This window comes from Pagrus pagrus, assembly GCF_965226575.1.
Source record: "Pagrus pagrus genome assembly, chromosome: 14".
NCBI lineage: Eukaryota > Metazoa > Chordata > Actinopteri > Spariformes > Sparidae > Pagrus > Pagrus pagrus.
The window spans coordinates 8,964,789-8,989,557 of NC_140198.1; the positions used below are offsets into that span (position 1 = coordinate 8,964,789).

The window sequence follows — 24,769 nt, forward strand, 5'->3', positions numbered from 1 at the left end:
ACCCTGCAGATAGTTATTGTTTTATTTGTCCGGGTTTGGAGAAACGTCTGCGTGCTTGCCGATACAATCAAAGCTCACAGCGTAGGAAAGCATATTTGAAAAATTAATACTTTCCTGTTTTCTTGCCTTTCTGTGATATTTAAATAAGTACCTATGAATTTTAAACAGCTGGTTGGACAAAAAACAACACAAACAAAACATTTTGAAAATGTCAGCTGGGGTTTCCGGAAAATTGTGAAGGACAGTTTTCATTCTTTGCTGACATTTTGAACACCGAACGATTCATTTAGAAAACTGGTAAATCAACTATGAAAACAATCCTCAGCTGAGCTCTGCATTCACCTCTATAGACAATATTTACATGGCGGCCATCTTCCTCTGACTGTGTTCCAGGTTGCAAGTCCTTTAAAGAAAAAATCTGACAAATTGTTGACATTTCACCTTCTCCTGACAGATCACCAACTAAAAAGATCATGGATAGCGGCTGAATGCTAACGTTAGCTAATGAGTTAACAAATACGTAGTTAAACCTTGAAATACGGCCCCATGCCCCTCCAGATTTTCACTATCCATCATCCTTTCAGTTGCCGATCGATCAGGAAGCAGTGGTAAAAATTTGCCATGTTCCCGACTATATAAGCGATTAAGCTTGAGCGTGACCTCACAGGAAAATGGCCGCCGTGTAAATACTGTCTATTTTACTGGTGTGCATAAATGAAACAAAATTAGCAGCACAAATACATGGAAGTATAGAGAACTGAGATTTTCTTTTGTAATTTGTGTGAAAAAACACTTGTTTCAGGCATCTACTTCGTTACACGGCAGATATTTTGAGTTGCCGCTGCAGGAAAAGCACTGGTGTGACTGATAGTATGTATTAAGGCTGCATTCCATTTAGCTGCTTCGGTTTGGTGATGGCTCAGTCGTGGCTTACTGGGACACTTGAACAGAACAGAGCCATCGCTAATGCTATTAATAACACCTGTGCCTTTCCTGCTATGATAAGTCAAAATGTCTGCTGTGGAAAAGAGGGTCTATTTCAGGTATTTTGTGTTGACAGCTGATGGGAAACAGCTGCCGTGATGTCACTAATACAGCTCAGAGTTTCCACCCATCGAGAGCAGCACAAGTCAGCAGAGGAACTTTTTGTTAACTTTGCTAGCCGTTCCCCACTGTTTCCAGTCTTTATGCTAAGCTAGGCTAAGCAGACCAGCTGTAGGTCGGAGCTTTACTCTCCACCAGAAAGCAAAACTGCAGTGGGTGACATCCGCGCATGTGTCAAAGCATGTCACCAGCTCGGACATTGTGAGGGGAAGTCAGGTCTGCAGCATGCGTCAAAGTTTCAGCCCACAGACATCAGTGCAGCAGCAGTTTTATAATCCGTGTGAGTCAGTGATCATTTAGCCTTTTCAAATGTCACATAAAGACAGACACTGTGGTGGCTGCTGCTGCTGCTGCTGCTGGCATTAAGAGCGAAGACATTTACATAAAAGTTACCAGAAAAGTTAATTGAGCACTACATGTTCAACTCGAGGAAGAAAAGCACTGCTTTTATGCAACAAGCTGCAGTGTCACTAAAACTGAACATTTGAGGAGTGAATTAAGTCTTTTTAGCACCAACGCTGGGAGTTGCAGGGTGAAGGAAGTCGAGTAGGTGTGGAGACTAAAGCCCAGACAGGCTGAATTAAACACCAACAGCAAGCCATTATAAAACACTCAGCTCTTATTGACAGGCTACAGATTATGTACAGTTTATCCTCAGACTCTTGCAAACACGCTGTAGACTTGGCAGATTTACAAAAGCGTTTATACACTGAGAGGGTAACACATTTTGTACTTAAAGTTAATTAAAGTGACTAAATGCCCTGCAGTCCAGAGGAAATGTAATGCCGCCAACAGGTTTTTATGCCCTAAACATCGCTGAGGTCGTCATGTTTTCCCCGGGTGCATTGACTGAACTGACCATGAGAGAACTGGAAGTATGTCAATCCCTGTTAAATGACAACCGACTGGGTAAAGACTTGAACCTGCTGAGGACGTTAGTGGTGAAAGTCCAGTTTTAAAACATGTCAAAGACTGGAAAATATTAAAACGTTGATTCTTTTAAAGGGGCAGTTTATATTTATATCATGTGGTCATCTCATAAGGTTTTATTTCCCTGAACTCCACCCACGACCACCTGACCAACCGGCTGTCATTATCCTTATTTCTGTAAGGACACCAAGAGAAATGTTTCTGGACAAGCAGGTGAGCAGCTGTTACATCATCTTCATTTCATGCATAACAGGCAGTTTCTAATCTACAGATCTGTGTAACTAGCGTGTGCGTCGTCTCCGGCCGTTATTGCATCGCTGTGTGGCCGTTGAGGATTAAAGCAGAGGGTTTTTCCGGGTTTTGTCAGACTCGGAGGGAATCACCTGTCAGCGGGTAGACTCATGTCATCAGACAGAAGCTGCTCTCCTGGAAGAAGGAAGAGGAGAAATAACTCATCCGCAGCCATGTTCCTTCCTTGTGTGTGCGTGTCATCGTAGACACTGTGCGTATTGTGTACCTGCGCAGGGAGGAGTCTGGTTGTCGTAGCGAGAGTTGTTGCTCTGCAGAGCCTCGTCCTCGGTGTCGCTGTCGCTGCTTGTTGCTGCCACCAGAACACATGGCGACTGATCTACAGACGGGACAACACAAGACTGGATGAGACCGTCAGACCTCTACAAACATTTTTTTCAATGAACTTTATTTGGCGATGAAAGTTTAAAGGACAAAAGAAAATAAAGCACGGATTTACAATCAAAATAACTTTAGATAAAAAACGGTTTGGCAGCGCCCTCACTGGACCCAAACTGAACCTTCAACTTTTATAATTTTACCCTATTAAAAACATATCAAGTGTATACTTTGTCTGATGAAGTGTTTTATTGCTTTTAGACGAGTTGACTAAATTAAATTATTAGTAGATTAAACTACCAATTAAACATCAGGGAAATTAGTTGTTAGGAACGTCTGTAGAGCAGGAAGAGCTGATGAAGCGCATTGTTTGATGAGAAGATCAACACCTCCCTCATGCCTGTCCATTACACCACAGCAAGCAGCTGATTAACTTAGCTTAGCATGAAGGATAGAGGTAGGTGCGTATAAAGCTCACTAATTAACACATATTTATTTGTTGAATCTGTGCAGGGATATTTCCTGCAGAGACTCCAGGATGTTTCTGGTCCCAGCCAAGAAATAGTCCAGCACTTAACACCTGATTTACAAGTGCTGTTTCCCCGATGTGTCCACTGTGTATGATAAGCTAACTAAACAGCCGTTTAAATTGGGCTGAGCGACTCTAGAGAGAAATTATTGATTGCCGAGTCTCGTTCCCTGGTTGCCAGTAAGCATTTGACGATCTGTAAATGAAACTCGGCAATCAATTATTTTTTTCAAGAATGGCTCACCCCACCCTGAACTCCAGAGGGTGAACCAACCTTCATTTGACTGTGGCTGTGCAGAGGATCCATCCAGCAAGGACTGATGGGAGTTTCCTGAGCTCTCAGATTCACAGTCCAACATGGCTGACCTGCAGTAGGAAGAAATGGAAGTGTTTGTGAGAGGCAGGCAAGAAGAGTTTACTGTTGGAGTATCAGTAACACAATCTGTGGTAGCTAAATGGCTAAATGAGTGTCGCACCCTAGGCTCCTGCTGCCACAGTTCTTGCTTGCAGTCATATAGCTTGGTCCTCCCAAGGAGAAGATGTCGTCCCTGGACCCTGAGGCCCCATACAGCTGCTGCTGCTGCTCCACCACTGAGTACTGCTGCTTGGAGGTGGAGGCGTGCTCAGATGAGGAGCTGCTGAGAGACACGAGGGGGCTCTGGGTACCATCAGCCTTCAGCACTCCTGGAGCGAAAACAGGAGCAAAGCAACACGATGGAAAAACATAGTTATTGTTTTGTTTTAAATTTTTCAGTTCAATCCAGGCAAATTAGTTCAACTTGGTGAGATGATGAAATCCAATCCACTGAGGCCAGGTGGGGTAATGCTGTAGAACCACGAGTCTGAAGGCTTATCAGACTCAGAGAAGTTGGTCAAATCTTAACAAACACATTGTAAAACTTTCTTTAGAGCACGACCATCAAGAAAAAGGGACAGCTGTAAAGTTTCCAGTTAGCTACTCAGAAAACTGGACTTTATTGAGGACATAGATACAATTGTTTGGATGTTTGCAGCTAGCAGTCAATGATAAGAAACCTTTCAGTCAGTCAGTGTTTGTTCACCGGGACAGTCGATGTCTGGAACAGTGTAAACACTGTTTGAAATATTGACACACTAAAATTTTAGTGAGGAGGAGTATGGAGTGCTAAAACATCCGACAGTTTATCAGAGATCAGCCACCAGAACTATTTTAAGTTCCTGAAGCAGAGGAGAGTGAGAGCAGGTAAAGCAGAGAGAGCAGAGAGTATTTGGACGAGTATATTTTCAACTCCACCAAGGAGATACTTCAAGATTCATCAACCTCGATACCCGAGTTAAGTCAGGTCACTCAGCACCAAAACGTCCACCATGCTCATGGTGGATGTTTTGCAACACTGGGTGCAGGGTTTCTGAAGGTTTAAGACTATTTTAAGACCGTTATGTTTTGTATTTTCAAGAACATCCTGGGAAAAATGAAGCCCTAACCCTCACCAGAGGTCACCAGAGTTGCAGGACTTGACTTTGGCGAGACTCCCGATGTGAATACAGAACACTATTTGGAGATGGCAGGTGTTTGCTGGTGGCCTTGTGTTTGTCCTAGTTCCCATGACACTCTATGCTTGATAGCCAAAGTTTCTAATTTGAATGCTTTCTTGCACAGGTGCAGCAGCTTTAAATGAGTTATTTTCAACAGGATTTAATCAAGCACTAACTGCACTGTTCTCAGCCAGATCTCACTGAACTTGCACTAACTCATGTCAGATAAAAATAACATTGACGCCACCAATTCAGATAATTGGATTTTAGAAATTTTAAAACTTTTCAAGGACACACAATATAAGGAACCGTCTATTAAGGCTGCTCTAATAATCAATATTTTTATCTTAAAGATATCACAACTCTGCAGTTCTCTTCAACTCTCCAGGGCTTTTTTTAACTTGTTGAAGCTCTTTGTTTTATTTTTAATCCCCCCCAAACTTAATTGCTCTGGTTCACCCTCAACACTCTTATCAGCATTGCGAGTTTTCAGCAAAAAAGACAGCTCTTAAAAACGAACCAGACACGACCGTCTCAGCACCAAACAGCAGACAGACACTTCAATCCAATATCATCGATGTGAAGTGAAAACATTGATCTATATCACCTTTTCTGTTCAAGCTCACTGCCTTACTGAACCTTCCCCCTTCAAACAGTGCTGGTGCCAGGCAGACAATGGCAAGCAGCCAGGAAAAATACAATGAGGATGGATATTTACTCCCTTCTCAGGAATAAACCAGCAGTGCAGGAATATTTTGGATTTCGGAGAAAGTCTTAACAGCATTGTTTGCATCGTTGTCCGAAGATTCAACCAAACTGAGATGAAACTGGTGATTTAAACATTTAGCAACCAACTAATGAACATAGTGAGAAAAGGAGCTAGATGATTCCCTCAGCAACACAACTCCAAATGAAAGCTAGAGCAGCTGTGGATTGGTAGGATGAGTCAATAGGAAACTGTTTTCTAACCACATAGAAATATAAAAATGTGTAAAGTTAGAAAAACCACTGACCCTCTGCACATCCCAGCCCCTCTTTAAGATGAGGCAGGCTGATCTCTGAGACCACGTCTGCTCCTCTCAGGTCCTTCTCCATCTCCTCTGGACTCCTTCTCTTCATCACCAGAGAGCCGCTACTGTCCAGGACCGGGGACAGAGATTTCCTTGCTGCACAAAAAAAACAAACACAAATGCAAGATTATCTCAGATCTGTGGGCCCAAGACATTTAGAACTACACTCACACAGGTTGTTTTTAGTCTAAATACAGCCAGTCACTGCTTTAGTACCTCAGACTCATTGAGATAACTCCGGGTGAAGCTATGCCAAAAACACTAATCTGTATCACTTAAACCCAAGTACAGAATAGATGAAGTGCTCTAAACAAGCCTCAGCAGCCACTGTAGGCTCATTTCCACACGGTGAGAAATGACTCTGGAAATCTTCCACTGACGATCCAAAGTGGCAGCAGAAAATCATACGTGGATAATGATGATTATGACGATGATTATGATAATTAGAGCAATATTCAGGAATTTAACTGAGAGCTGCCTTCTCATACGCGGCTGATGGTAACGGTGTCAGGTTGGTTGGAGCAAGAAAAACTTAACTGTCTGCTTTGATGTAAAAGATACTCATTATGTAGGAACAGAAGATCTGGCAATTACCTCACTTCAGGTGCAACAAGCGTTAATTTTCACTTAGTGTTGAGTTTGATTTTAGTGACTTCTGACACACGACTATGCGGCTGACTACAAGTTAAAGTGACTTTTTGTAGATTTCTGAAGGAGTGGTCGTACCAGAGAGTCCACAAGAAAGGGTAGATGGTCTTTTAGCTTTAGATTATGAGAATTTAAGACACTACTACTAGTTTCCAATCTATATTCACTTCATTGAGTAACACTGAACACAGTAGCAGTCCTCACCAGGGCGGCAGGGCCTGGACCGAGCCGCAGCTGCTCTCCCCAGCAGGTCCAGCTCGCCGGGCTTACGACAAGCTGACAGCTCTGAGTCAGTGTGGTGAGAGGGCACCTCCTCCACGCTGAAGCTCCCCGATGGGCCAGGCCTGGGCTCTCCAGTCCCCCGGGCCTCCATCACTTGACTCTTCACATCAGACATCTTGCTGCGGACCTCTGCCATCTGTGCCTTGAGGCGGATCAGGACCCCCGAGTCTGGAGCTGATCGTCGCACCACCTGAGGCCGCCGCTCTCGTTCTTTCCTGGAGTGAGGATGAGCTGGAGGAGACGAGGAGTGAAACAGAAGAAAATAAAACCTTTCAAGACCTCTCTCCCATTCATTCTCAGTTAAACTGCCTGGAGACATTTGGTTTATAAATTTAGCTCAAAGTACATCAAATGTCATAAAAGGCGAAGATCCAATCTGTCAGCATTTGGTTACAAAATAGATTCTCTAACGACTGAATCATGCTGCCTCACAGCTACAGTATGATCAAGATTACATAAACATACTTTATATGTATAATGCTCATCACCATTTCCCAGAGCCTCTTCAAATTGCTTCTTTAGCCCAACCAGCAATCTAAAGCCCAAAGACTCTTCATTTATCAAGAAAAGCAGCAAATACTTAAATTTAGGAAGCAAATGTTTAACGTTTTGCTTGAAAAATGACCGAAACAATGAATTGATTATCATCAAAATAGTTGTCAACTAATGTTTTTACTCAACTAATCGTTGCAGCTCTGTCCACCACAACCCTTATCAACATGCACCTTTAGTTCAAGCCTCAATAACTCCCCATTCATATATTCTGAGTTGCACAGCAGGTGAATTACTCCTGCCTGATGACAGCATTCACTGAATATGAACATTTCTCATTGTGTGTATTGTGATTTGTACAACATTCACTCTGCCATGCTGATAATGATATCATTTGGCTGCCCGGTATGTTAAAGGTACCCCGTGGAGTTTTATTGCAAACAAACACATTTTCTGCTCACACTCAGTGTTACTCAACAGTCATTCATTTATCCTTGAGGCCGAATCCTTTTTTAATTTTTAAACCTACATCGACTGGGCCCTCTCTCCCATATGAACACATCCCAGCGTCTTCGTTAAATATCAACATGGTCCTCTCTTTCACAGGTGGTGGTGGCTCCTGCACAGACACTAGCTAGCTCTTGGCTAGTTACGTTAGCCTCCCGACTATCGTTTGCCTCTTCAGCCTGGCTGGGAACAGCTTTCTGAGCTGACTGAAAATAAATTAGTCATTGCCTTCCCAGCTCCATCTTTTTCATCTCCTTTCTTTTCTGGCATCCTGAAATATGTGCAGGTCCTGGCATGGCAAGAAAATTCACTCCAACATTAGCTAGTAGTTAGTTTAGATTAGCAAATCTTTCAGATCATGTGGCCAGCCGCCTACGGTGTACTTTTGATGTTTTGACCTTGCGTACAAAATAAATGACTCACACCATTTTCATGAGTGGGTTTTCATTGTGAAAGAGGCTTCTTGATATTTTACTAATACAACAATTAATAAACTGTTTTATTTTGTTGTTTCATTAGTGAGTTTTTGGTTCTTAAGGATCGTTGCTTATATTTAGGATGAACATGATTATTACTGGTCTCCATGGACTGCAGAAAACGTTGCCCTTTTCCCCTCTTATAGGCGGGGTCCTGCTCTTTGTAAGCACATTGCTGAGTTCCTCTGTGTATTACCACCACTTGTTGATCAGTGTGGAGATTTTGGCAGGAATGTGTACCGTGTCGCCCACGTGCACGTGCATGAGCCACAAACAAAACTGGGACTCTTGAATAAAAACATGTCTCCACGGTGCCCAGGAAAGTAATTTTAATATTGTTTCCTCAGTTGATTTTAATTAGAGAGGCAAGTTACTGTACTTTGGCTTGTTTGATTTTGTCACATTTGTTACCATCCATTTTTGTTTTATGTGTTATGTTGGTCCTGTCCACACTGAAGCTGTAGCTCCATCTCTGCAACACTAGTCCTCATATTCAAATAAACCCTCCCTAGCTGCTCGTGGTTTAGGGAGGATCAAATAATATCACTGATATCAGAGACTGTCTCAGTCACTGGAGAAATATTTAATGCAAGTAGTTTTCTCTCATTGTCAATGTGTCCCTTAAAAAGACAAACCTCTGTCAACTATAGCTGCTGTATCCAAAAGGATTTTTGTTTTGGATGAACCCTGTGTGTGAGTTTGAGTATTGATTCTCAGGTTAGCTGCAACGATTTGTTGTTAGTGGGTTGAGTGTGTTAACAGACCTTGGCTGTGCAGGAGAGACACCGGAGGCCGAGGCTGAAGACCCCACAGAGACTCCACGCTGCTGCGCTCCTTCAGATCCAGCAGCTGGATCAGGATGACCGGGTCGATCTCCAGGAGGCTGTTGTTGCCCGGACCAACAGCACCACCAGTAGCAGCAGCTCCGCTACCACTGACACTGCGACCAACAGCAGTACTGCGATGTAAGGAACGCACACTGGATCCACCTGCAGAACAGGCAGAAGACTGATGTTATATGGTTCACATAAGGTTGTACTTTAAGAGCAGCCAGTGTTATGGCTTTGACTAATGTTATATTTCATTCAGTACATTATTGTTTGATAAAAACAAACTTCATCACGTATGGTATCCACTGATAATTACTGCTCCATTTCCTCTTTTCTGAGAAATGTTTTCAATTCTCTCTCGGCCAATGTTCTTAAAACTTGATTTATTTTTAGATCACTGATTTTTGAACGATTTTGTGGTACTTTCACTCTTTTTCAGATATCATTGTAGTTTCTTTTCCCACCAGACTTAATTTTAATCCTGTCCACATTAGTTTGAGAAGTAGAAAGAAAAGAAAGAGGCAAAGAGAGCTGCCTTGCAACGAAAGAAAGGTGTCGTACGCAAGTGTGGTGACACAGGAGGGAGGGGATCGCTAACAATGACACACTCATCACAGCTTCAAGTTATATTATATATATAGAATATTTCAGCATAACAGAAATATGAATGATATGATGTTAATATCAATATTAACGGAAAAGAAAAATTATAGAGATATATTTTTTTATTTGTCTGGTTTTACCCACAGAAAAACTTAATTATATACAAAGAAAATACTCCTAGAATGTGCAGCAATATTTTGCTGAGCTCGACTCTGAAATCTCATACACACACAACCCCCACACATGTACACATACAGACACCGAGTGTTTCTATATCGGCACACTACAAGGGGTACAGTGAACTAACAGTGAATCATCCTCTTCAACACCAACACAGTCAAACACACTGAAGGAGCTGCTTTGAGGCCCACCATTGTATCACTATGTTCTGCCTGTGTAGTGTCAAACACCACAAGTCCATTTGATTTTTTAAATTCTCAGATAGTTGCTGAAGCTTTTATTTGCCTCAGCTGAAGAGAAAGCAAGCCTTGATATGAGGCAGGACATTTAATATTTTATGGTTATGGCCGCATAAATGTAAAGATTGGTTGCCCGTCGTAGTCTGGATGTCTTTGGATGTTGCAACATCTTTAGAAGAAGTCACCTTGGGCTGAAATGTTGATGGATGTTTCGTTTTAACATTTTCTGATTTTATAGACCAAATTATTTATCAGCAGATTAAACAGTATAAAAATCTCTAATGCTGCTGTGTCATTTTAGCTAACTTCCTGTCCGTTCTGCAGTTAGTAATCCCTCCCTCCTCTCTAGGTCACCTCACTTGCACAACTCCTGACGTCCTTGTTTTGTCAAAAACCCAAATATATGTAGTTTACCGTCACAGAGGAGTAAAGAAAACAAAGTATTCCCATTAAAGAAGTTGGAATCAAAAAGGGTTGACCTTTTTATGTACAAAATACCTTAAACTGATTAACTGATTATCAAAATAGTTGGAAAAAAACAAGTGCATGCTGTAAATCTGCTTGAACTTTGGGATCCACGAAACAATAATTCTGCTTTCACAAGATTTTTCAAGATTAATAAACCACAACGTGGAGCTCTCTTAATAAATCATCACATGTTGGCACCAAAACAGTTCAATTAACACCTGATATACTTCAGGACAAGGACGAGAACAGCGGACACAGACAGACTTCTGTTTATACTCCACTCCAGGCCAATGTGTTCGCGCGTGTGCAGTCACAATGAGATCATAAATTTTCAGGCGTTCAGAGTCTGCGGACTGTCTAGGAATACAAAATGTACGTGCGGATATGGGAAGTATAATGTGGACTTTATTCCTTGACCCATAGATTAACTTTTTACCAAGTTTCACTGAATTCTGTTGACAAGTTTGAGGTACAGAACAGAAAAGACAGATCTCCTCTGCAGGGGGTAAGCAACAAAACCCACTGCTTTCATATATAATTAAAAAATAACTTTATATTGGTGTCTGAATTCTACCTGTGGCTCCAGCCAAGTCATCAGGAAGCTCTCCTTCTTCTGTCTCCAGATTCCCAATGAAGTCTACATCATTCTCTCCAGACCTGTATAAATATACACAAACAGTAATGTATTCAGTAAAAGCAGGAAACTAAGGAGTTTGAGTTTTATTATTACATTATGTGATATTCCCCTCACATGGTTTCCTCATCGATGTCGTTCTCCTCGGTGTTGCTGGTGGCTGTTGAGCTCCCTGAGGTGCTGCTGCCGTCCAGCGGGTTCACCTCCTCCTCTGTCAGACAGTCAACCTCCAAGTCACCGTCTGACAGCTCCTGAACAACACAGTGACAACATGATCACACCAAGATCTCTGCTGTGTGGTAATGATATCCTCATTTCTTCTAGAGTAACTTCACCCAGGCTTATAATGCAACAGGCTTTCCACAACCTGTGCAGCAGTGATGTAGCGTCAACCTACATCACAGTTAGGAGTGCTTACAATTACAACAGACCAGGTAGCTGTGGCTGTGGTCAGAGGGCAAGTTCTGATAACCACTTTGTCTCTAGGCAGAATATGAATAAGACAGAATAATTCATGTTTTCTTCTTTGCCTGCCCCATAGGCACAACTTCAGTCAACCAGGCAGTCCCAGTCAAATAACAGTAGCTGCTTCCTCAGTCTGGCACAATAAATCCCACCCTTACATTAGAGTCATCGTGCTGGGTCCTCTCTTCTTCTTCACATTTTTTAGTGTTGCTCAAAGTGGTCTGGATGTCGTCGTCACTCTTCACCGAGCGGGGGTCTCTTTCAGAGGTCGTGGTGCCTGCAGCGAGCCTCAGGTCGGGGGGCGAGGAGCTGCGCGACGTCTGACGGCGAAACAGCTCGATGGCCAACCTCTGAGATGAAAAATATGGATCAGTCCAGGAGATTGATCGAGATGTCACAGCTGGATGTTAGTTTAATAATCATAATGAGCAAAACCACCAACGCCAACAATCCCAAACGTTTTTAAAAAGGAATTATCCTTATTCATTCATAAGCTTCTTACAAATATGTTGCACTCGAAAAATAAGTAAAGTAAAATGAAAAATAAAAAACTACACCAATCTTGCTGTTCTTTTGTTGACTTACACGCATTACCTTCTTCTACCTACACTTCTAGGATCACCTTTAATGTTATAATCCATAACATTTTCATCTAATCAAACTTAAGTCAAATTTACAGTCAGCATTTCTCAGGCAATTTAATGAATTTACGTATTTTATATTTTTGAATTTAGTTTCCCGAACAAGATTCAAATTGCCTTCACGAACACACTAGGGATTCACTGGAAACGGTGCAGGTAATCGAATGTTAGTGTTTGTGATTGAATCTGCCCTAATGTTTTTTTCAGCAGCTGATAAAGCTTTTAACAGGATCAATAAAAGTCTAAACAAAACCTGATCTCTCCCTGCATGCTTTCCGTCTGCTCCTCCTGCCTCTCCTTTACAAGCCTCAGTGTAGCACTTTGTTGTCTCACAAGTAATCTTATAAAAAATCTTGTTTTACAGATGCATCAATTAGTTAATCAATTAATCAACTGGCAGTCAACTATTTTCATGATCAATTAATTGTCATTTCTAGCTCTAGCTTCTCAAATGTGACAAGTTGTTGTTTGTCTTAAATGTAATTAAATTGTATTTCTTTGGGATTTAGACTGTTGATTGGTCAAAACAAGGCGTAAAGATGTCACCTTGGACTGTGTGAAACATCATCTGCATCTAACCTTCATCAGAAAATTGCAAAAAAAAGGAAGGCCCATCCCAAACATTAATTTAAAAAATATCCCTTTGTTTAATTAAAAAAGAAAATAATGCAGCCCTATGTGATCTGCTCTTTATACAAAAGCACACAATCAACTTTTTTTATCCTGAAACAAACTAACATTATGGTGTTTGAACAATGTTTGGTTGCACAACAACAGTTTGAAATGACAGATGCACCAGCAGGTCAGAGAGGTTTCAGAGATTTAACAACCAATCCAGATGCGCCACATTCACAAAGCTGCGCAGACTTTGAAGATCTTAAAACTCAAATGGATTCTAACAAAAACAAAAACACAATAACACACACTGACACACACAGAGTACCTCTTTGAGGTTGTTGATCTGCTGGATGTAGCCGCTCTGGGCCGACTCCAGCTGGCTGATGTACCAGTACTGATCTCTGCACTTCTGGAAGAAGGTAGGTGAGCGAACCTGGTAGCTGTGCAGCACACACATGAAAACACTGTTAGCCAGTGACAACACAGCTGCTTTACTGCCTCTTTATCTAATATCAAAGTAGTGCAGGTGACAATGCTCTATAGAATGATGTGTGTGTGTGTGTGTGTGTGTGAGCCCACCGGAGGACCAGTGTGTCGGTCTGCATGTTCAGGTAGCCCTCGCTGGCCAGAAGATCCAGTCTGAAGAAGCGGTTGTAGCCCCAACATTCCCCAACCTCAAAGTCAGAGGCAAACTCCCGAATGATGTTTTTGGTCGGGTCACTGGAGGCCTGATGGACCATCTCCACACGGTACTCATACCTACACAGAACCAAGACAGCATTACTACAGAGGGAAATACAAGACAGGAAGTGAGAAGAGGAGTGTGAATAACAACAAACAGCGAACTGTTCATGTTTGAGTTCTCCCAGAGGGACAAGCCTGTGAAAGCACAGTTCAACTAAAGCAAGGATCAACTAAAAAAAGATGAATTCCTGTCCATAGATGTAACTGAACCTTTCTTGAGGGTTACAAATATTTTCCTACTTCTATGTCACCTTAAACGCAGGCAAGACATGCTGCATCTTAAATCTTAGAAAGGCCAAAACAACAACATGTTTGTCCTTTTCTCATAATTTCTATAGTCTGTCTGTGGCTTTCAGTCCCAATATGTAACTTTCATTTTTTTAAAAAGGCTAATAATTAACTGAAACTGCTGGTCACTGCAGTTTTTAAACACACGTCACTCAAACAGGAGTAAATAGCCAATTTGTTGGGACTATTTTCAGCTGCGGATTAATACACATTTGATGCTCTCTGAAGTATTTTCAGCAGTAACTACAGAATGAGCTTTCATGGTAATGATTAAACATATACACACAGACAACACTTGATAGTCGGCTCAGCTGTTAAATGTGGTTGTTTCATGAAATTTCTTCACAATAATTAAAATATATTTACTGTTATGGAAAAGGCTCAAACTGTGAAAGCCACAGTTAAGAGATTTTAAATCTGACCTCACCTAAAGCCTGAACGTAAAGAAAATGTTTTTAGAGAAAGAAAGGAGGATTATTAAGAAACTATTCATACTTTGATGTTTCGGGGAGTCCAGCAGACAGCTCCAAGAAGACAGACAGGTAGTTTCCACGGACCACACCGTTACCATCCTGAGGAAACACATTACAAGACTCACTAACAGAGACACATGCACCAAATGCATGATCTAAATATGGTAAGTACCAAATTTGGCGAAGATTGGATGAAATATGCGTAAATAAAGGCAGAAAATGTCCATGTCCAAATGGACGTGGCCTATATCAGTCTAATCAGTTTGATCCAAGAAACACACTGTTCAAAAATCGTTCTACTGCTCCCAATGATTCATGAGTTATAAGACAAAACATAAAATGCCATGACCACATGGTGATCACAACCGAGGAGCATTCTAGTAAGACAGAAAATGTGTTTTCAAACTCAAGTATTGCCTGAAACGCATTAAACTCATTTGGACTACAGAAATGAATTATGACCAAAGCTAGAGCTCATTCTGAGCAGTGTAGCCAGGCTTTAATGGAAAGCATCAGTAAAATCACACTCACTGGGTAGACTTTGAGTCTCCAGCAGAGACCAGATATCTGCAGAGGCGGGCTGTAGACCGGGTCAGCCCGCTGCCTCAGGGTGCTATAAACACACAAAAGCTCACATATATCAAAACACACTCATATCGAACCTTGCGGAGACAACTTAGCAACTGTATCAACATCAGGCTGCCATGACAGCGTATTTCTATTTGAAGCTGTCTGTTAGTTATATCGTCTCTCTCCGGTGATATTGCTCATTTTGGGGCACTGCTGTGGCCCTCCAGGTTTAAGTCAAATTTCAAGTGGAAAAAGCTCTTAAAAATGCATTCAGCTGTGGGTGGAGCTGCTTCAAAGCTCTCCTCATCCTCTTTGTCAACAACCACCAAAACCCCACTGACTTTACTCACAGTTATTTCTCCAGTGATTGAGTTTGTTCAATTCGGATACAGAGCTTTGAATAAAAAGATTTGTTTAACCTGCAAAAGTTTTGAATGTAAACAGCCACAGTAAGTAAAGCCGCCGCTGGCTACTCTGTGTGGCAAACTAACGGCAAGCGATGCTGTTAAATTAGTAATGCAAGGTTCAGCTAATGGAGCAGTGTGGAAGAATATTATCTGCAAAATTTCAATCAAATTGGCTGCAACAGAAAAAACCTTATTTTTGATTATTTTACACACACAGCTGATAAAACTGTTGATATGACTGACGTGACTTTAGGACAATTCAGACCAAAGAGATGAAGTTACCTGAAGTTGACCAGAACAAAAGTGCTGGAGTCGTAGGCAGGAACCAGCTCACTGAAAGCACACAGAGGAAGGCTGATTACACACACTGAATAAAGCTCTAGTTTACATTGGCACTGTCAGTCCTCCATAGACACACATACTTAAATAAATTCAACATGAAGTATAAAACTTCTATATGAAAGAAATGGATTTAGTTATGTTCACTGTAAAATTCACTTCAAAATGCATCTGAATGCAGCTCGTTTGTGGGATACAGATGCATCCTTTGATAGGATGGTTTTGATATCAATCAGTTTTCAACCTCATCCAAAATGCACACAAATTCAAATGTGGACGTATGCTGCCTTCATGTGTGTAAATATCTTTGGGTTTTGGAATAATTAGCATTTTTAGCTATTTTATAAGATAATATAGTCTAAATTATTCATTAAATAAATAAAAGCGAAAGATTAACTGCCTCAGCCGTAGCCATGATATTCTGTTGGACTCCTGTTGGGCCAAGAGACTTAACACAACCTTTCCTACAGCTCAGCGGATTACCTGGTGAAGTCCGGAGGGACCGGCGTGGTGACGAAGGACTGCATGGGTTTTCGATGGACCTGCTGGAACATGAGTAGGATTTCTGGGCTCTTGGAGATCAGTTCACTCTTACTGCACGAGTGAAGCTGTACAACACACACAAACAGCAAAACAAAACATCAATCAAGGCGCGTTGTTTTTGATCTGGGTGAAGGAAGGAATCTTTTTTGTTTATAAAATCCCAGCTGCAGGTTTAGCTACTCCGGTAATGGAGGAAACAAATCAGTGTTAACATCTTGTTTAAAAGTCTTGGATCCATTCCTTTTTCTGCATCTGCAAGTTTTTGTGTAATCCTGCCGACGAACCAACCAACAAACAAACCAACTTACATACAAACAAAAAACGAGGGTAAACACATAACCTTCTCGGCGAAGGTAATGATTCCAGCTGGTCACCATAGTTTTGAGCAAACTTTACACAAACAGGAGCAAATATATGTATTTACTCTTATTCATTTTGGGCCAGTTGTGCTGAATACTGGCCGATTGATCAGTACAGCTCTAATGAAGAACCTACAAAGAGCTCTCACCAACTCTGCAGCGCAACACAACTCTTCTCATTTTTTTCTATCTCACAGCTTACAGCTTTAGTTTATGGCTCATTACCGTTATTAATTGCACAGTAGCAGGCAGCTGTTGGCAAACAAGCTGTGATAATACCACTGTACACAATCAAACCTGCACCGAAGCAGGATGCAAAGCAAGGCTAAAAGATAAGTTGATATTGGACTTAAATGAATCAGCTGGACACAAACATGAGCTTAAAGGAATGATAATCCATGTCTGCTGGATGTCAAGCAGCTGTTTGCTAATATATGAGCAATGTCAACTTGATAAGTAGCTAATATTTCAGCGCTGAATCCAGACCTCTTCATCTAGCGGCCCTTTAATAACCTCATTCCGACCTTTGATCATTTTGTTAATAGGCTAATTAGTCCATTTGTTAATTATGTCTGTTGCAAAGCACAAAAATAAGTATTTCATTAAAAAAGCTTTAATCCAGGCTGGCAGGCAACCTACTTCTATTGAAAAGGTGCATTTTGTTCCCGCTGCACTTTTGTATTTATAATGTTTCTTTTTCAATTGTGAAAATTAATAAACAATGCAAAATACATTTGAAAAAATCCTAGAGGGAATGTAAAAATCCAGCCCCTTGGCACCTCAAACTTTCAAAACTCTTGACTTTGTGCTGAGATTGTGCTTCTTCTGATCCCATAAACATTTAAATAGTCACAACACAGCAGTTTAAATATTAAAATATAGACTATGTTGATCGTTTTTTTTTTTTTGATAATGGGAGGGGATTTAAGATACACCTTTACAATCCACTGCAGCGCATCACACTGCAGCCTGAAAATTCACCACGGTTTCACACCACTAACAACACAACAGTATGCAGTACAGTTAAATGAATGGAGGCCTTGAATTGCTGTAGGCGACCAACCTGGTGCTCCACTTCCTGCAGGAGAGACTCCAGCAGCTCCGTCTCCTGGGTCAAGGACGTCTTCTGGCCTGGTGGGGAGGAGCACATTTCTATTTTCAGTGTACTTGTGCTGAATGTCAGCCCTGATGGAGGCTGCAGAGGGTGAGTGGCTGCCTGTGCAGGTTGTGTAAGTGGGCGCTGAATGCATCCATCCACTCAGTCCAGATAAATATTTCATATGTGTATTACCCGTGGCTATAAAAAGTGCCTCTTTCAGCAGGGAGTCTGTATATTTTGTTAGGTTAATGTCTCAACCTTTAGACACATTGTAGTTCCGGTTAGGGTGCATTAACGAGGGCTTTCCGGACACGGATTATGTAACATTGCTGTTAAAGGGACGGCTTTTTGTTATTCACACATAGGTGACTTTTACATGAATGTCTCTTTTGCTTTATTCAAACATGACATCATTAAAAAGCAGCAATGCATTTACACAATATGTGGCAACTGGGATACATTTCCAAACCTACATTTCAGTTAAAGCCTTAATTTATAAGCATTTCATCATTTATTGGGTAAAGAATTCTGTCTATTTTTTAAAGATTAACAGAGCAAAGGAAAACAGTGAGAAGACTTTAATACAGGACTTTGTAAACCTAATTCACTCCCATGCTGTATATAAAGCATTTTACATGCAACTGGCATGGATGCAACCTTTTTTTGCCCACACAGTGACATCAACTGTAAAATGTCTCGCAGTGTTACCTCGTTTAACAAACTGATATTATTATCCTTGAGCATAAGAGATGATACTCAACGTGAGAAATTCATTACATTGATTGCCATTGATCTAATAAGATGCAGAGTTATTGTCTCTGTTTGTTAAGCTGCTGCAGCCTTCAATTCAGACCGGTGCTATGTTCAGAAATTACAGACACTTGTTCAGACATGAGACCAACCTGTAAGGCCCCGTTTACAGGACAACAGTTTTTCTGAAAAACTATTAAAAAAATTATATTACTATAATACAGAACTATATTAATGCTACACAGAATCAAAATTTGGTTGCAAGAAAGTAACGACTAGCTGAGATATTCATTTTTTTGAGAATGAAAGATTCATGGTGAGGGTAAAAAAATATTTCTTGACGGTAATTTGATTACTGTAAACATTCTGCAACAATTATTTAAATGAATACATGTTGCAAATCATCCTTTCAGTTTCTCGGATGAGAAGAATCACAACAATGTATTAAAATTTAGCGCAGAGGGCCAAATCATTTATCACTGGCAGAAAAATTACTGCTGAATAAAACGATCACTGCATGTAAGACACTTTCCAGCTTTTCGGAGTGTCTCATGAGCCCAGAATCAACACAGCTGTATTGTGACCGTGATGTGTTCAGGAGTCTTACCCATCAGGGTGATGAGTTTGTTTTTCAGCTGGTTGTCGAGACGGGCGATCATCATTTCCACAGCGTTTCGGATCTCTCTGACCCTCTCGTCCTTCGCTCCCCTGACAGCCTCCACATTCCTCTCCTGACCCATCACATCAAACACGCACACAAGCTGACCAACAGGTGCCATTTCAATACAGTTTCTTCTAACAGACGTTAGTTCTTAGCTTAAATATCAACATGTTAGTGCCATCTAGTGGATGTCAGCAGAACTTTACACATTTCTGTACAATATTTCTATAGAATTAATATCTTAAAGTTCATTTTTATGCTGAAGTGGTAGTTGAATGACTGTCAGTCGTCAGCATCGACTGTACTTTAAGCTCTTCACAGAGGTTTCTCTGGGTTTTTCTTTTCCTGACTTTTTTTAAATACATTTTCTTCTTTACAGACTACAAACATGTTTTAAATCAGAAAAGAAAGGTAACTCAGTGAGTTAAAATATGCAATTTACGACCAGTTTCTGCAATTTGGCTAGAGGGTGACGCTACAAAAAAGCTTACAGTGTCCAAAATCCATAGGTTTCAGCCTCTAAGAGGTCCTTTAGATTTTGGTATTTCTTGTATAAAAGTGACAAGCATTCCTCACCACTTCCTGCACCAGACTGATGAGCTCCATGAGGCGGCGGCGCAGCTTGGCAACCTCCTCCTTCACTTTGGTCACATGCTGCTCGTAGATCTCCACCAGAGGCTTGAAGGTGTGGCCGCCATGCTGGACACAACAAAAACAACAATCTTTCACTGGTTCCAATTTCTAATTCCAGTTTCTTCAATATGCGCCATATGAGTTTAATATTTTGTGGTTTTGGATTGTTGGTCAGACAAAGAAAGCTTGCGTAACAAAAGTACTGTGATACATTACCATGCCTCCCCACAGAGCACACTGGTGACAGATGCATTTCTTACAGGTCCAACAGAAAACACTCAGCTTCTCATGGTGGTTCTCACATCTGAAAAGGAACAAACGAATGACAGGAAACCAACAGGTCACAGAGAGAAAAAGTTTTTTTTGGAAACTTCTAAACTCATCATCACTCAAAAATGTCAGCCTGTTTTACTTCAGTGTTGGTCAAAAGTTTATGGAAACTCACAAAGTTTATAAACACAGGAGACAGAAGATAATGAAAACGCAGGATTAAGAAGAACATGTGGAGGAGATGCAGGACACAAACAAGCAGCATGACACTATGGTTGAGTAGTGGGAATTGGGATCCTGGTATTTCCTGTGAAATTTGCCAAAATCTGCCTTTTCCCGCAGGAAGCCAGGCTTTTTTAGTATGCGTATGTGTGTTTGCGTACTGAGGACAATGTACTGAAATAAAGACGCCTTCTCTGTCATCCTGTAGATAGATGCAACTTCAAAATTAGTTTTGGTTCCTTAACTAGATCATCTTTTGAGCTGCAGGTTTAGTGTGCAGCTTATAGACCAGCTGTGTGTTCAAATATTGTCTTGAAGACTGCCAACTTTAACACTTTTCAAGATCTTACATAACCAAAACAGATCTCATGCCAAATAAAAGTAAGCAAGAAAGCCAATCCTTAATTAAAGGCTATACAGATTATACAGAACAACATCTGGACGTCAGACTTATCTCTGCAGACTTATCTTTAAACAGGCAAAAAAAGACAACTTTGTTGCACTGAATTATTATTGTCAAGAAAATACTGACTGCACAATGTAGAAAAATGTCACCATCTGTGTATAAATTGCCTCCCTATACAACTCAATTTCACTAGGTCTAAGCCAAATTGGGATTCTTATGGTTTTGCTTAACCAGGTTGCTAACAGCTGACAACAGCACCCACAGGGAAGCGCTAGAAGGAGGGAAATTTGCAAAGTTGCCTGTTTCTACATTAGGAACAGAGATGGTTCCATAAAAGATGCAGGGCATGCAAAAGCCACAATTTTCATAATTTTTCCAAAAACCTTTTATGCATTCTGAGTTTTGTCTTTTGAGTGTTTTTCTTTCACAATTCTTCTCATAATTTTGCTCTTATTTAATTGCCAGGTTTTTTTCCCCCAGTTATACTTCATGACTTGCTTTTTATCTTTCCATGTATTTTTTTCCTCGCTATGTTTGTTTTTATGCACCAAAACACAGAAGCAAATTCCTTGTATGTGGACACCTACTTGAAAATAAACCTGATTCTGAGAACATTTGCTGTACAATTTAACTAATGCAGTTTGAAATGTCCATTTAAACAAAACTGTAAATGATTAAATTGGAGATTGAAATCTGGTTATGATCTGATTTACTTTTAAGCAGCAAGTTCTGTGATAATACTATTATTACTAATACTAATGAGAACAGGACAGGGAGTAGAAGAGCAACAGGGAGTTCTCACTTGTCCTTGTCATTGTCCTCATGCTTGGTGAGGCTGCAGAGCTGCAGGGTGTCCAGCTGCTGGGTGACCTCCTCTGCCCAGCGACAGTTGACCAGCTCCCTCAGCTGGAGTGGAGCCCTGTGCATTGAAGAACACACACACACAAATCCTTATTAAATATGATGAAATGGCTATGAAGTGTTGCATCTAGAAAGATTCAACTGAATGTGATGGGACACATGAAAATGATTTAAAGGTGTCGTGTTTTGTTTAAAGTTGCACATTTTGACAGTATGAAGGGTTGCAGATGTGTATTAGCAGGTGCTTACCGACAGTGCGGACACTGGGCTCTCTGCTCCGTCAACCACCGCTGTCAAACAAGAGATTCCAGTTTAATGATAATTGCATCTCAATTACAACCAGTGCAAACATGTTTCCATAGCTTACTCAAGCATTAGATCTGTACTAATCCACTGCTGAAAATAGTCCCTAGTAAATGCTCTGTTCACCCTGTTTGAGTAACATATAAAAGAGTCTAATGAAACAACACTGTTGTGCTGCATTATGGGAAATGTAGAATACAGTGTTTTTGGAGCTTACCTCACAGTACAGACTAAATATTTTACCATACTATTCTTTTCTCTTTAACAAACCTCTATAATAATGACTTTGGCTCCTGTTCAGGCTACACAACTGTGCATGCAACTTTCCTTTAACCTTTCAAACTTACTCTATTCTTTGAGAAATTGAGAAATACAGGCCATCAAAATGTATGCATAATTAAACCATTTTCTGTGCACAATACCAGACTTTACCTCTAACAGCTGAAAACAGAGTGACGCAGGGAGGTGAACATTTTGTGGTCCCTGCCTGGAGCAAACAGACTTACTCGTATGCAGCTGAAGCAGCAGAGCTTGGAGCAGTGCGGGCAGAGACGAGCATCCCTCAGTTTCTCCATGCAGATGAAGCAGCGAAACACCTCAGCGATGCTCTGCACAGGGACAGAAGAGAGAGTTAGTTTGACACGAACTACAGCCACAAGAATCGCCTCAGAGTTAAATCAAACAGTGTCAACAAAAACTGAGCATCATATGTTCTTACAAAGGTTAGCAGGTTTATTGTAAAACTGTTTTACTGGACTGTATTGTTTATTTGCACTTAGTAAGTTTAGAGTAAACAGACCCATAATGTCACATTTTATGCATAAGATACGATTTTGCATGAACATGACTCTTTTCCAACATAAGCCATTTCCAGATTACATTCTGCCTTTAACAATCTTCAGACATCTCCACTGAATGTTCATAAGAAAAAGTGTGTATTATTTCTCAAGAACTCATAATTCTATCTTAAATCATCCATCTGTACATATAATCTGTGCACTCCATAACCGGAGACTACTCATTAAAATCCAGCTGGCTACTATCATATTAATTTTCTTTTTGAAACTGTTTTCACTGATAACCTGCGACTCGCTATGTGTGTGTATTTTACAAGCAACAGCCTCAAGAAGCTCTATTTTTGACAAGCTGAGCTCCTCCAACTCCTGCCTATACACAGTGCAGTGAGATCAGAGCTGCCACACAGTCAGATACGCAGCATCTGATTAGTCAACAGACTCGGCCTGAGGCATCATGGGATTGTCAATGGACAACTCACTCATAAATAATCACAAAAGACAATCAGTGTCAGATTTATCATCATGAATTACTTTACTTTTCAGTACCATTATCTCTGTTCCTGCCTCTACAGTAGACACAGCACTCCATCACACATCCTGCTGTTTGCCTGCTCCATGGGCCCAACTGACTCACTGTTTTCAACCTGATACACTGCCCCACCTTCCAGCTGCATTTGTGGTAAACGAGGTGAGGTAAGTGAGGGTGAGTGATAAAGCATTTTCAGCTTCATCTTCAGTAGTCTGACGTGTGTGATACAAACCTCAACACTTTGTTCATCCATGTCAGCCAGTTTGAGTGCTAGACGTCAGGAACAAATCAAGTCGTAGCCACGAGTCTGAGAAGAAAAAGGAATGTTAAAGTATCTGCCTAAAATTGTGCTTTAATAATGCAGATGTTTCAAATCAATCCTCACTCTGCAGCATTTCTGTTATGGCTGCACAATTTATCAAAATATTATCCAAATCTCAGGAAGCTGCAATTTTTTGATAAAGGAAAAATGTGTGACAAAACCAATTTTGTTCTCCAGAAGTAAGAAAACATCTTTGTTTTGTACATTTAAGGACCCCAGGAAGACTAGCCTGGCGTTTGTGTGTCGGCTAATGGGGATCCTTAATAAACAATAAACAATAGACATACTCCAAAAAAGTGTCACATTACCATGACTTCAACGGTTTGTTCACAAAAAATGAAGACTGTGCAGAAATGATTATTTCTACCAATTGTAAAGTAGATTGCAATATCTGTCAAAATAATCGCAATACAAATCTTATATTGTACCATATTGTGCAGCCCTAATTTCCATATGATGATCACTTAAAACTTACAAGGTTAATATTTACAATGTTAAAGAGGTAATACAGACTTAGGAATAGTCATTTGATATATTTCCACATGAACAAGCCGTCCCTTGAAGCTGTTTGAAGCTTGAAAGGTGGCTACTTAGAAGATTTTTCTCTTAGCTACATAGTGGACCTTCAAGTATATTGATAACTCTAACTAAAAGTACTGTACAAATGAAATTATTATCAGCCCCAACACAATAATGTAGCATGCTCAGAAATAAGGCTGACAGACAGTCATGGGAAGTAACGTTATGCATCATTTGTTGTAAAAAGTCATTAATATGTTGGCCTATCCTTCAAGTAAAGCATAGATAAAGCTACACAAGAGCTACAAAATACAGAGTTCCTCCTCAAAAGGTGTTGCCATCACGGCTAGCTTGTAGTCAGTGCCACACTACCAACCACCATAACAGGCCCAGCATCAGCAGACACACTGACAGCTAACCTGTCCGGTGGCAGCCAGACAAGAGCTAACTTTAGTGGTGAGACTACGCCTATTAGCACACATTAGCGGTCCCAACCGGAAAACAGATAATATTCATTCAGAACTGTGAAGCTAGCTAGCTTGCTGGTATTAGCAGGGTGGCTCACTTACCTTCCAGAGACTCGGCTTCGTCTGTCACACCTGATAAACAAACGGCTGGAAAAACGTTAAACTACATCATCTATTCTAGCGCGCGGCAGGCCTCGTCTCCGCTGGTCTGACTGCCATTAAATGCCAAAATACGTCCAGCTGCAGGTGTGTAAAGACAGAAGTTACGTTAATTCCCAAAAGGGATGAAAACGGCCGCTTTTTTGCCCTAAATTGAAGATGTAGCAGTAGCGCTTGTTCTGAGGCTGGC

The 24,769-nt window shown here is 40.8% G+C and overlaps 1 protein-coding gene across 1 annotated transcript; it reads right to left on the reverse strand.

Moving 5' to 3' along the window:
* Positions 1-1,703: 1,703 nt before the first annotated feature.
* Positions 1,704-24,769, reverse strand: trim37 (tripartite motif containing 37). The gene is made up of 25 exons (XM_084374038.1): positions 24,523-24,769; positions 23,345-23,419; positions 22,293-22,394; positions 21,733-21,773; positions 21,425-21,541; positions 19,941-20,028; positions 19,668-19,790; positions 19,038-19,161; positions 17,645-17,712; positions 16,163-16,287; positions 15,623-15,673; positions 14,895-14,976; positions 14,386-14,462; positions 13,438-13,617; positions 13,184-13,298; positions 11,758-11,949; positions 11,252-11,385; positions 11,075-11,157; positions 8,945-9,169; positions 6,628-6,936; positions 5,719-5,871; positions 3,667-3,874; positions 3,465-3,556; positions 2,552-2,662; positions 1,704-2,460 (listed from the first exon to the last, which is right to left on the reverse strand). Exons 2-25 carry the CDS (start codon positions 23,363-23,365, stop codon positions 2,414-2,416), a joined length of 2,868 nt encoding a protein of 955 aa, XP_084230164.1. The 5' UTR covers positions 23,366-23,419; positions 24,523-24,769; the 3' UTR covers positions 1,704-2,413.

Coding starts and splice junctions, on each gene's coding strand:
- trim37 (XM_084374038.1), bottom strand. CDS start 23,365: ATGGATGAACAAAGTGTTGAG. Junction 14,463..14,894: donor GGAGACTCAAAGTCTACCCA/GTGAGTGTGATT, acceptor GTGTTTCCTCAG/GATGGTAACGGTGTGGTCCG. Junction 3,875..5,718: donor GGGGCTGGGATGTGCAGAGG/GTCAGTGGTTTT, acceptor TTTTCGCTCCAG/GAGTGCTGAAGGCTGATGGT.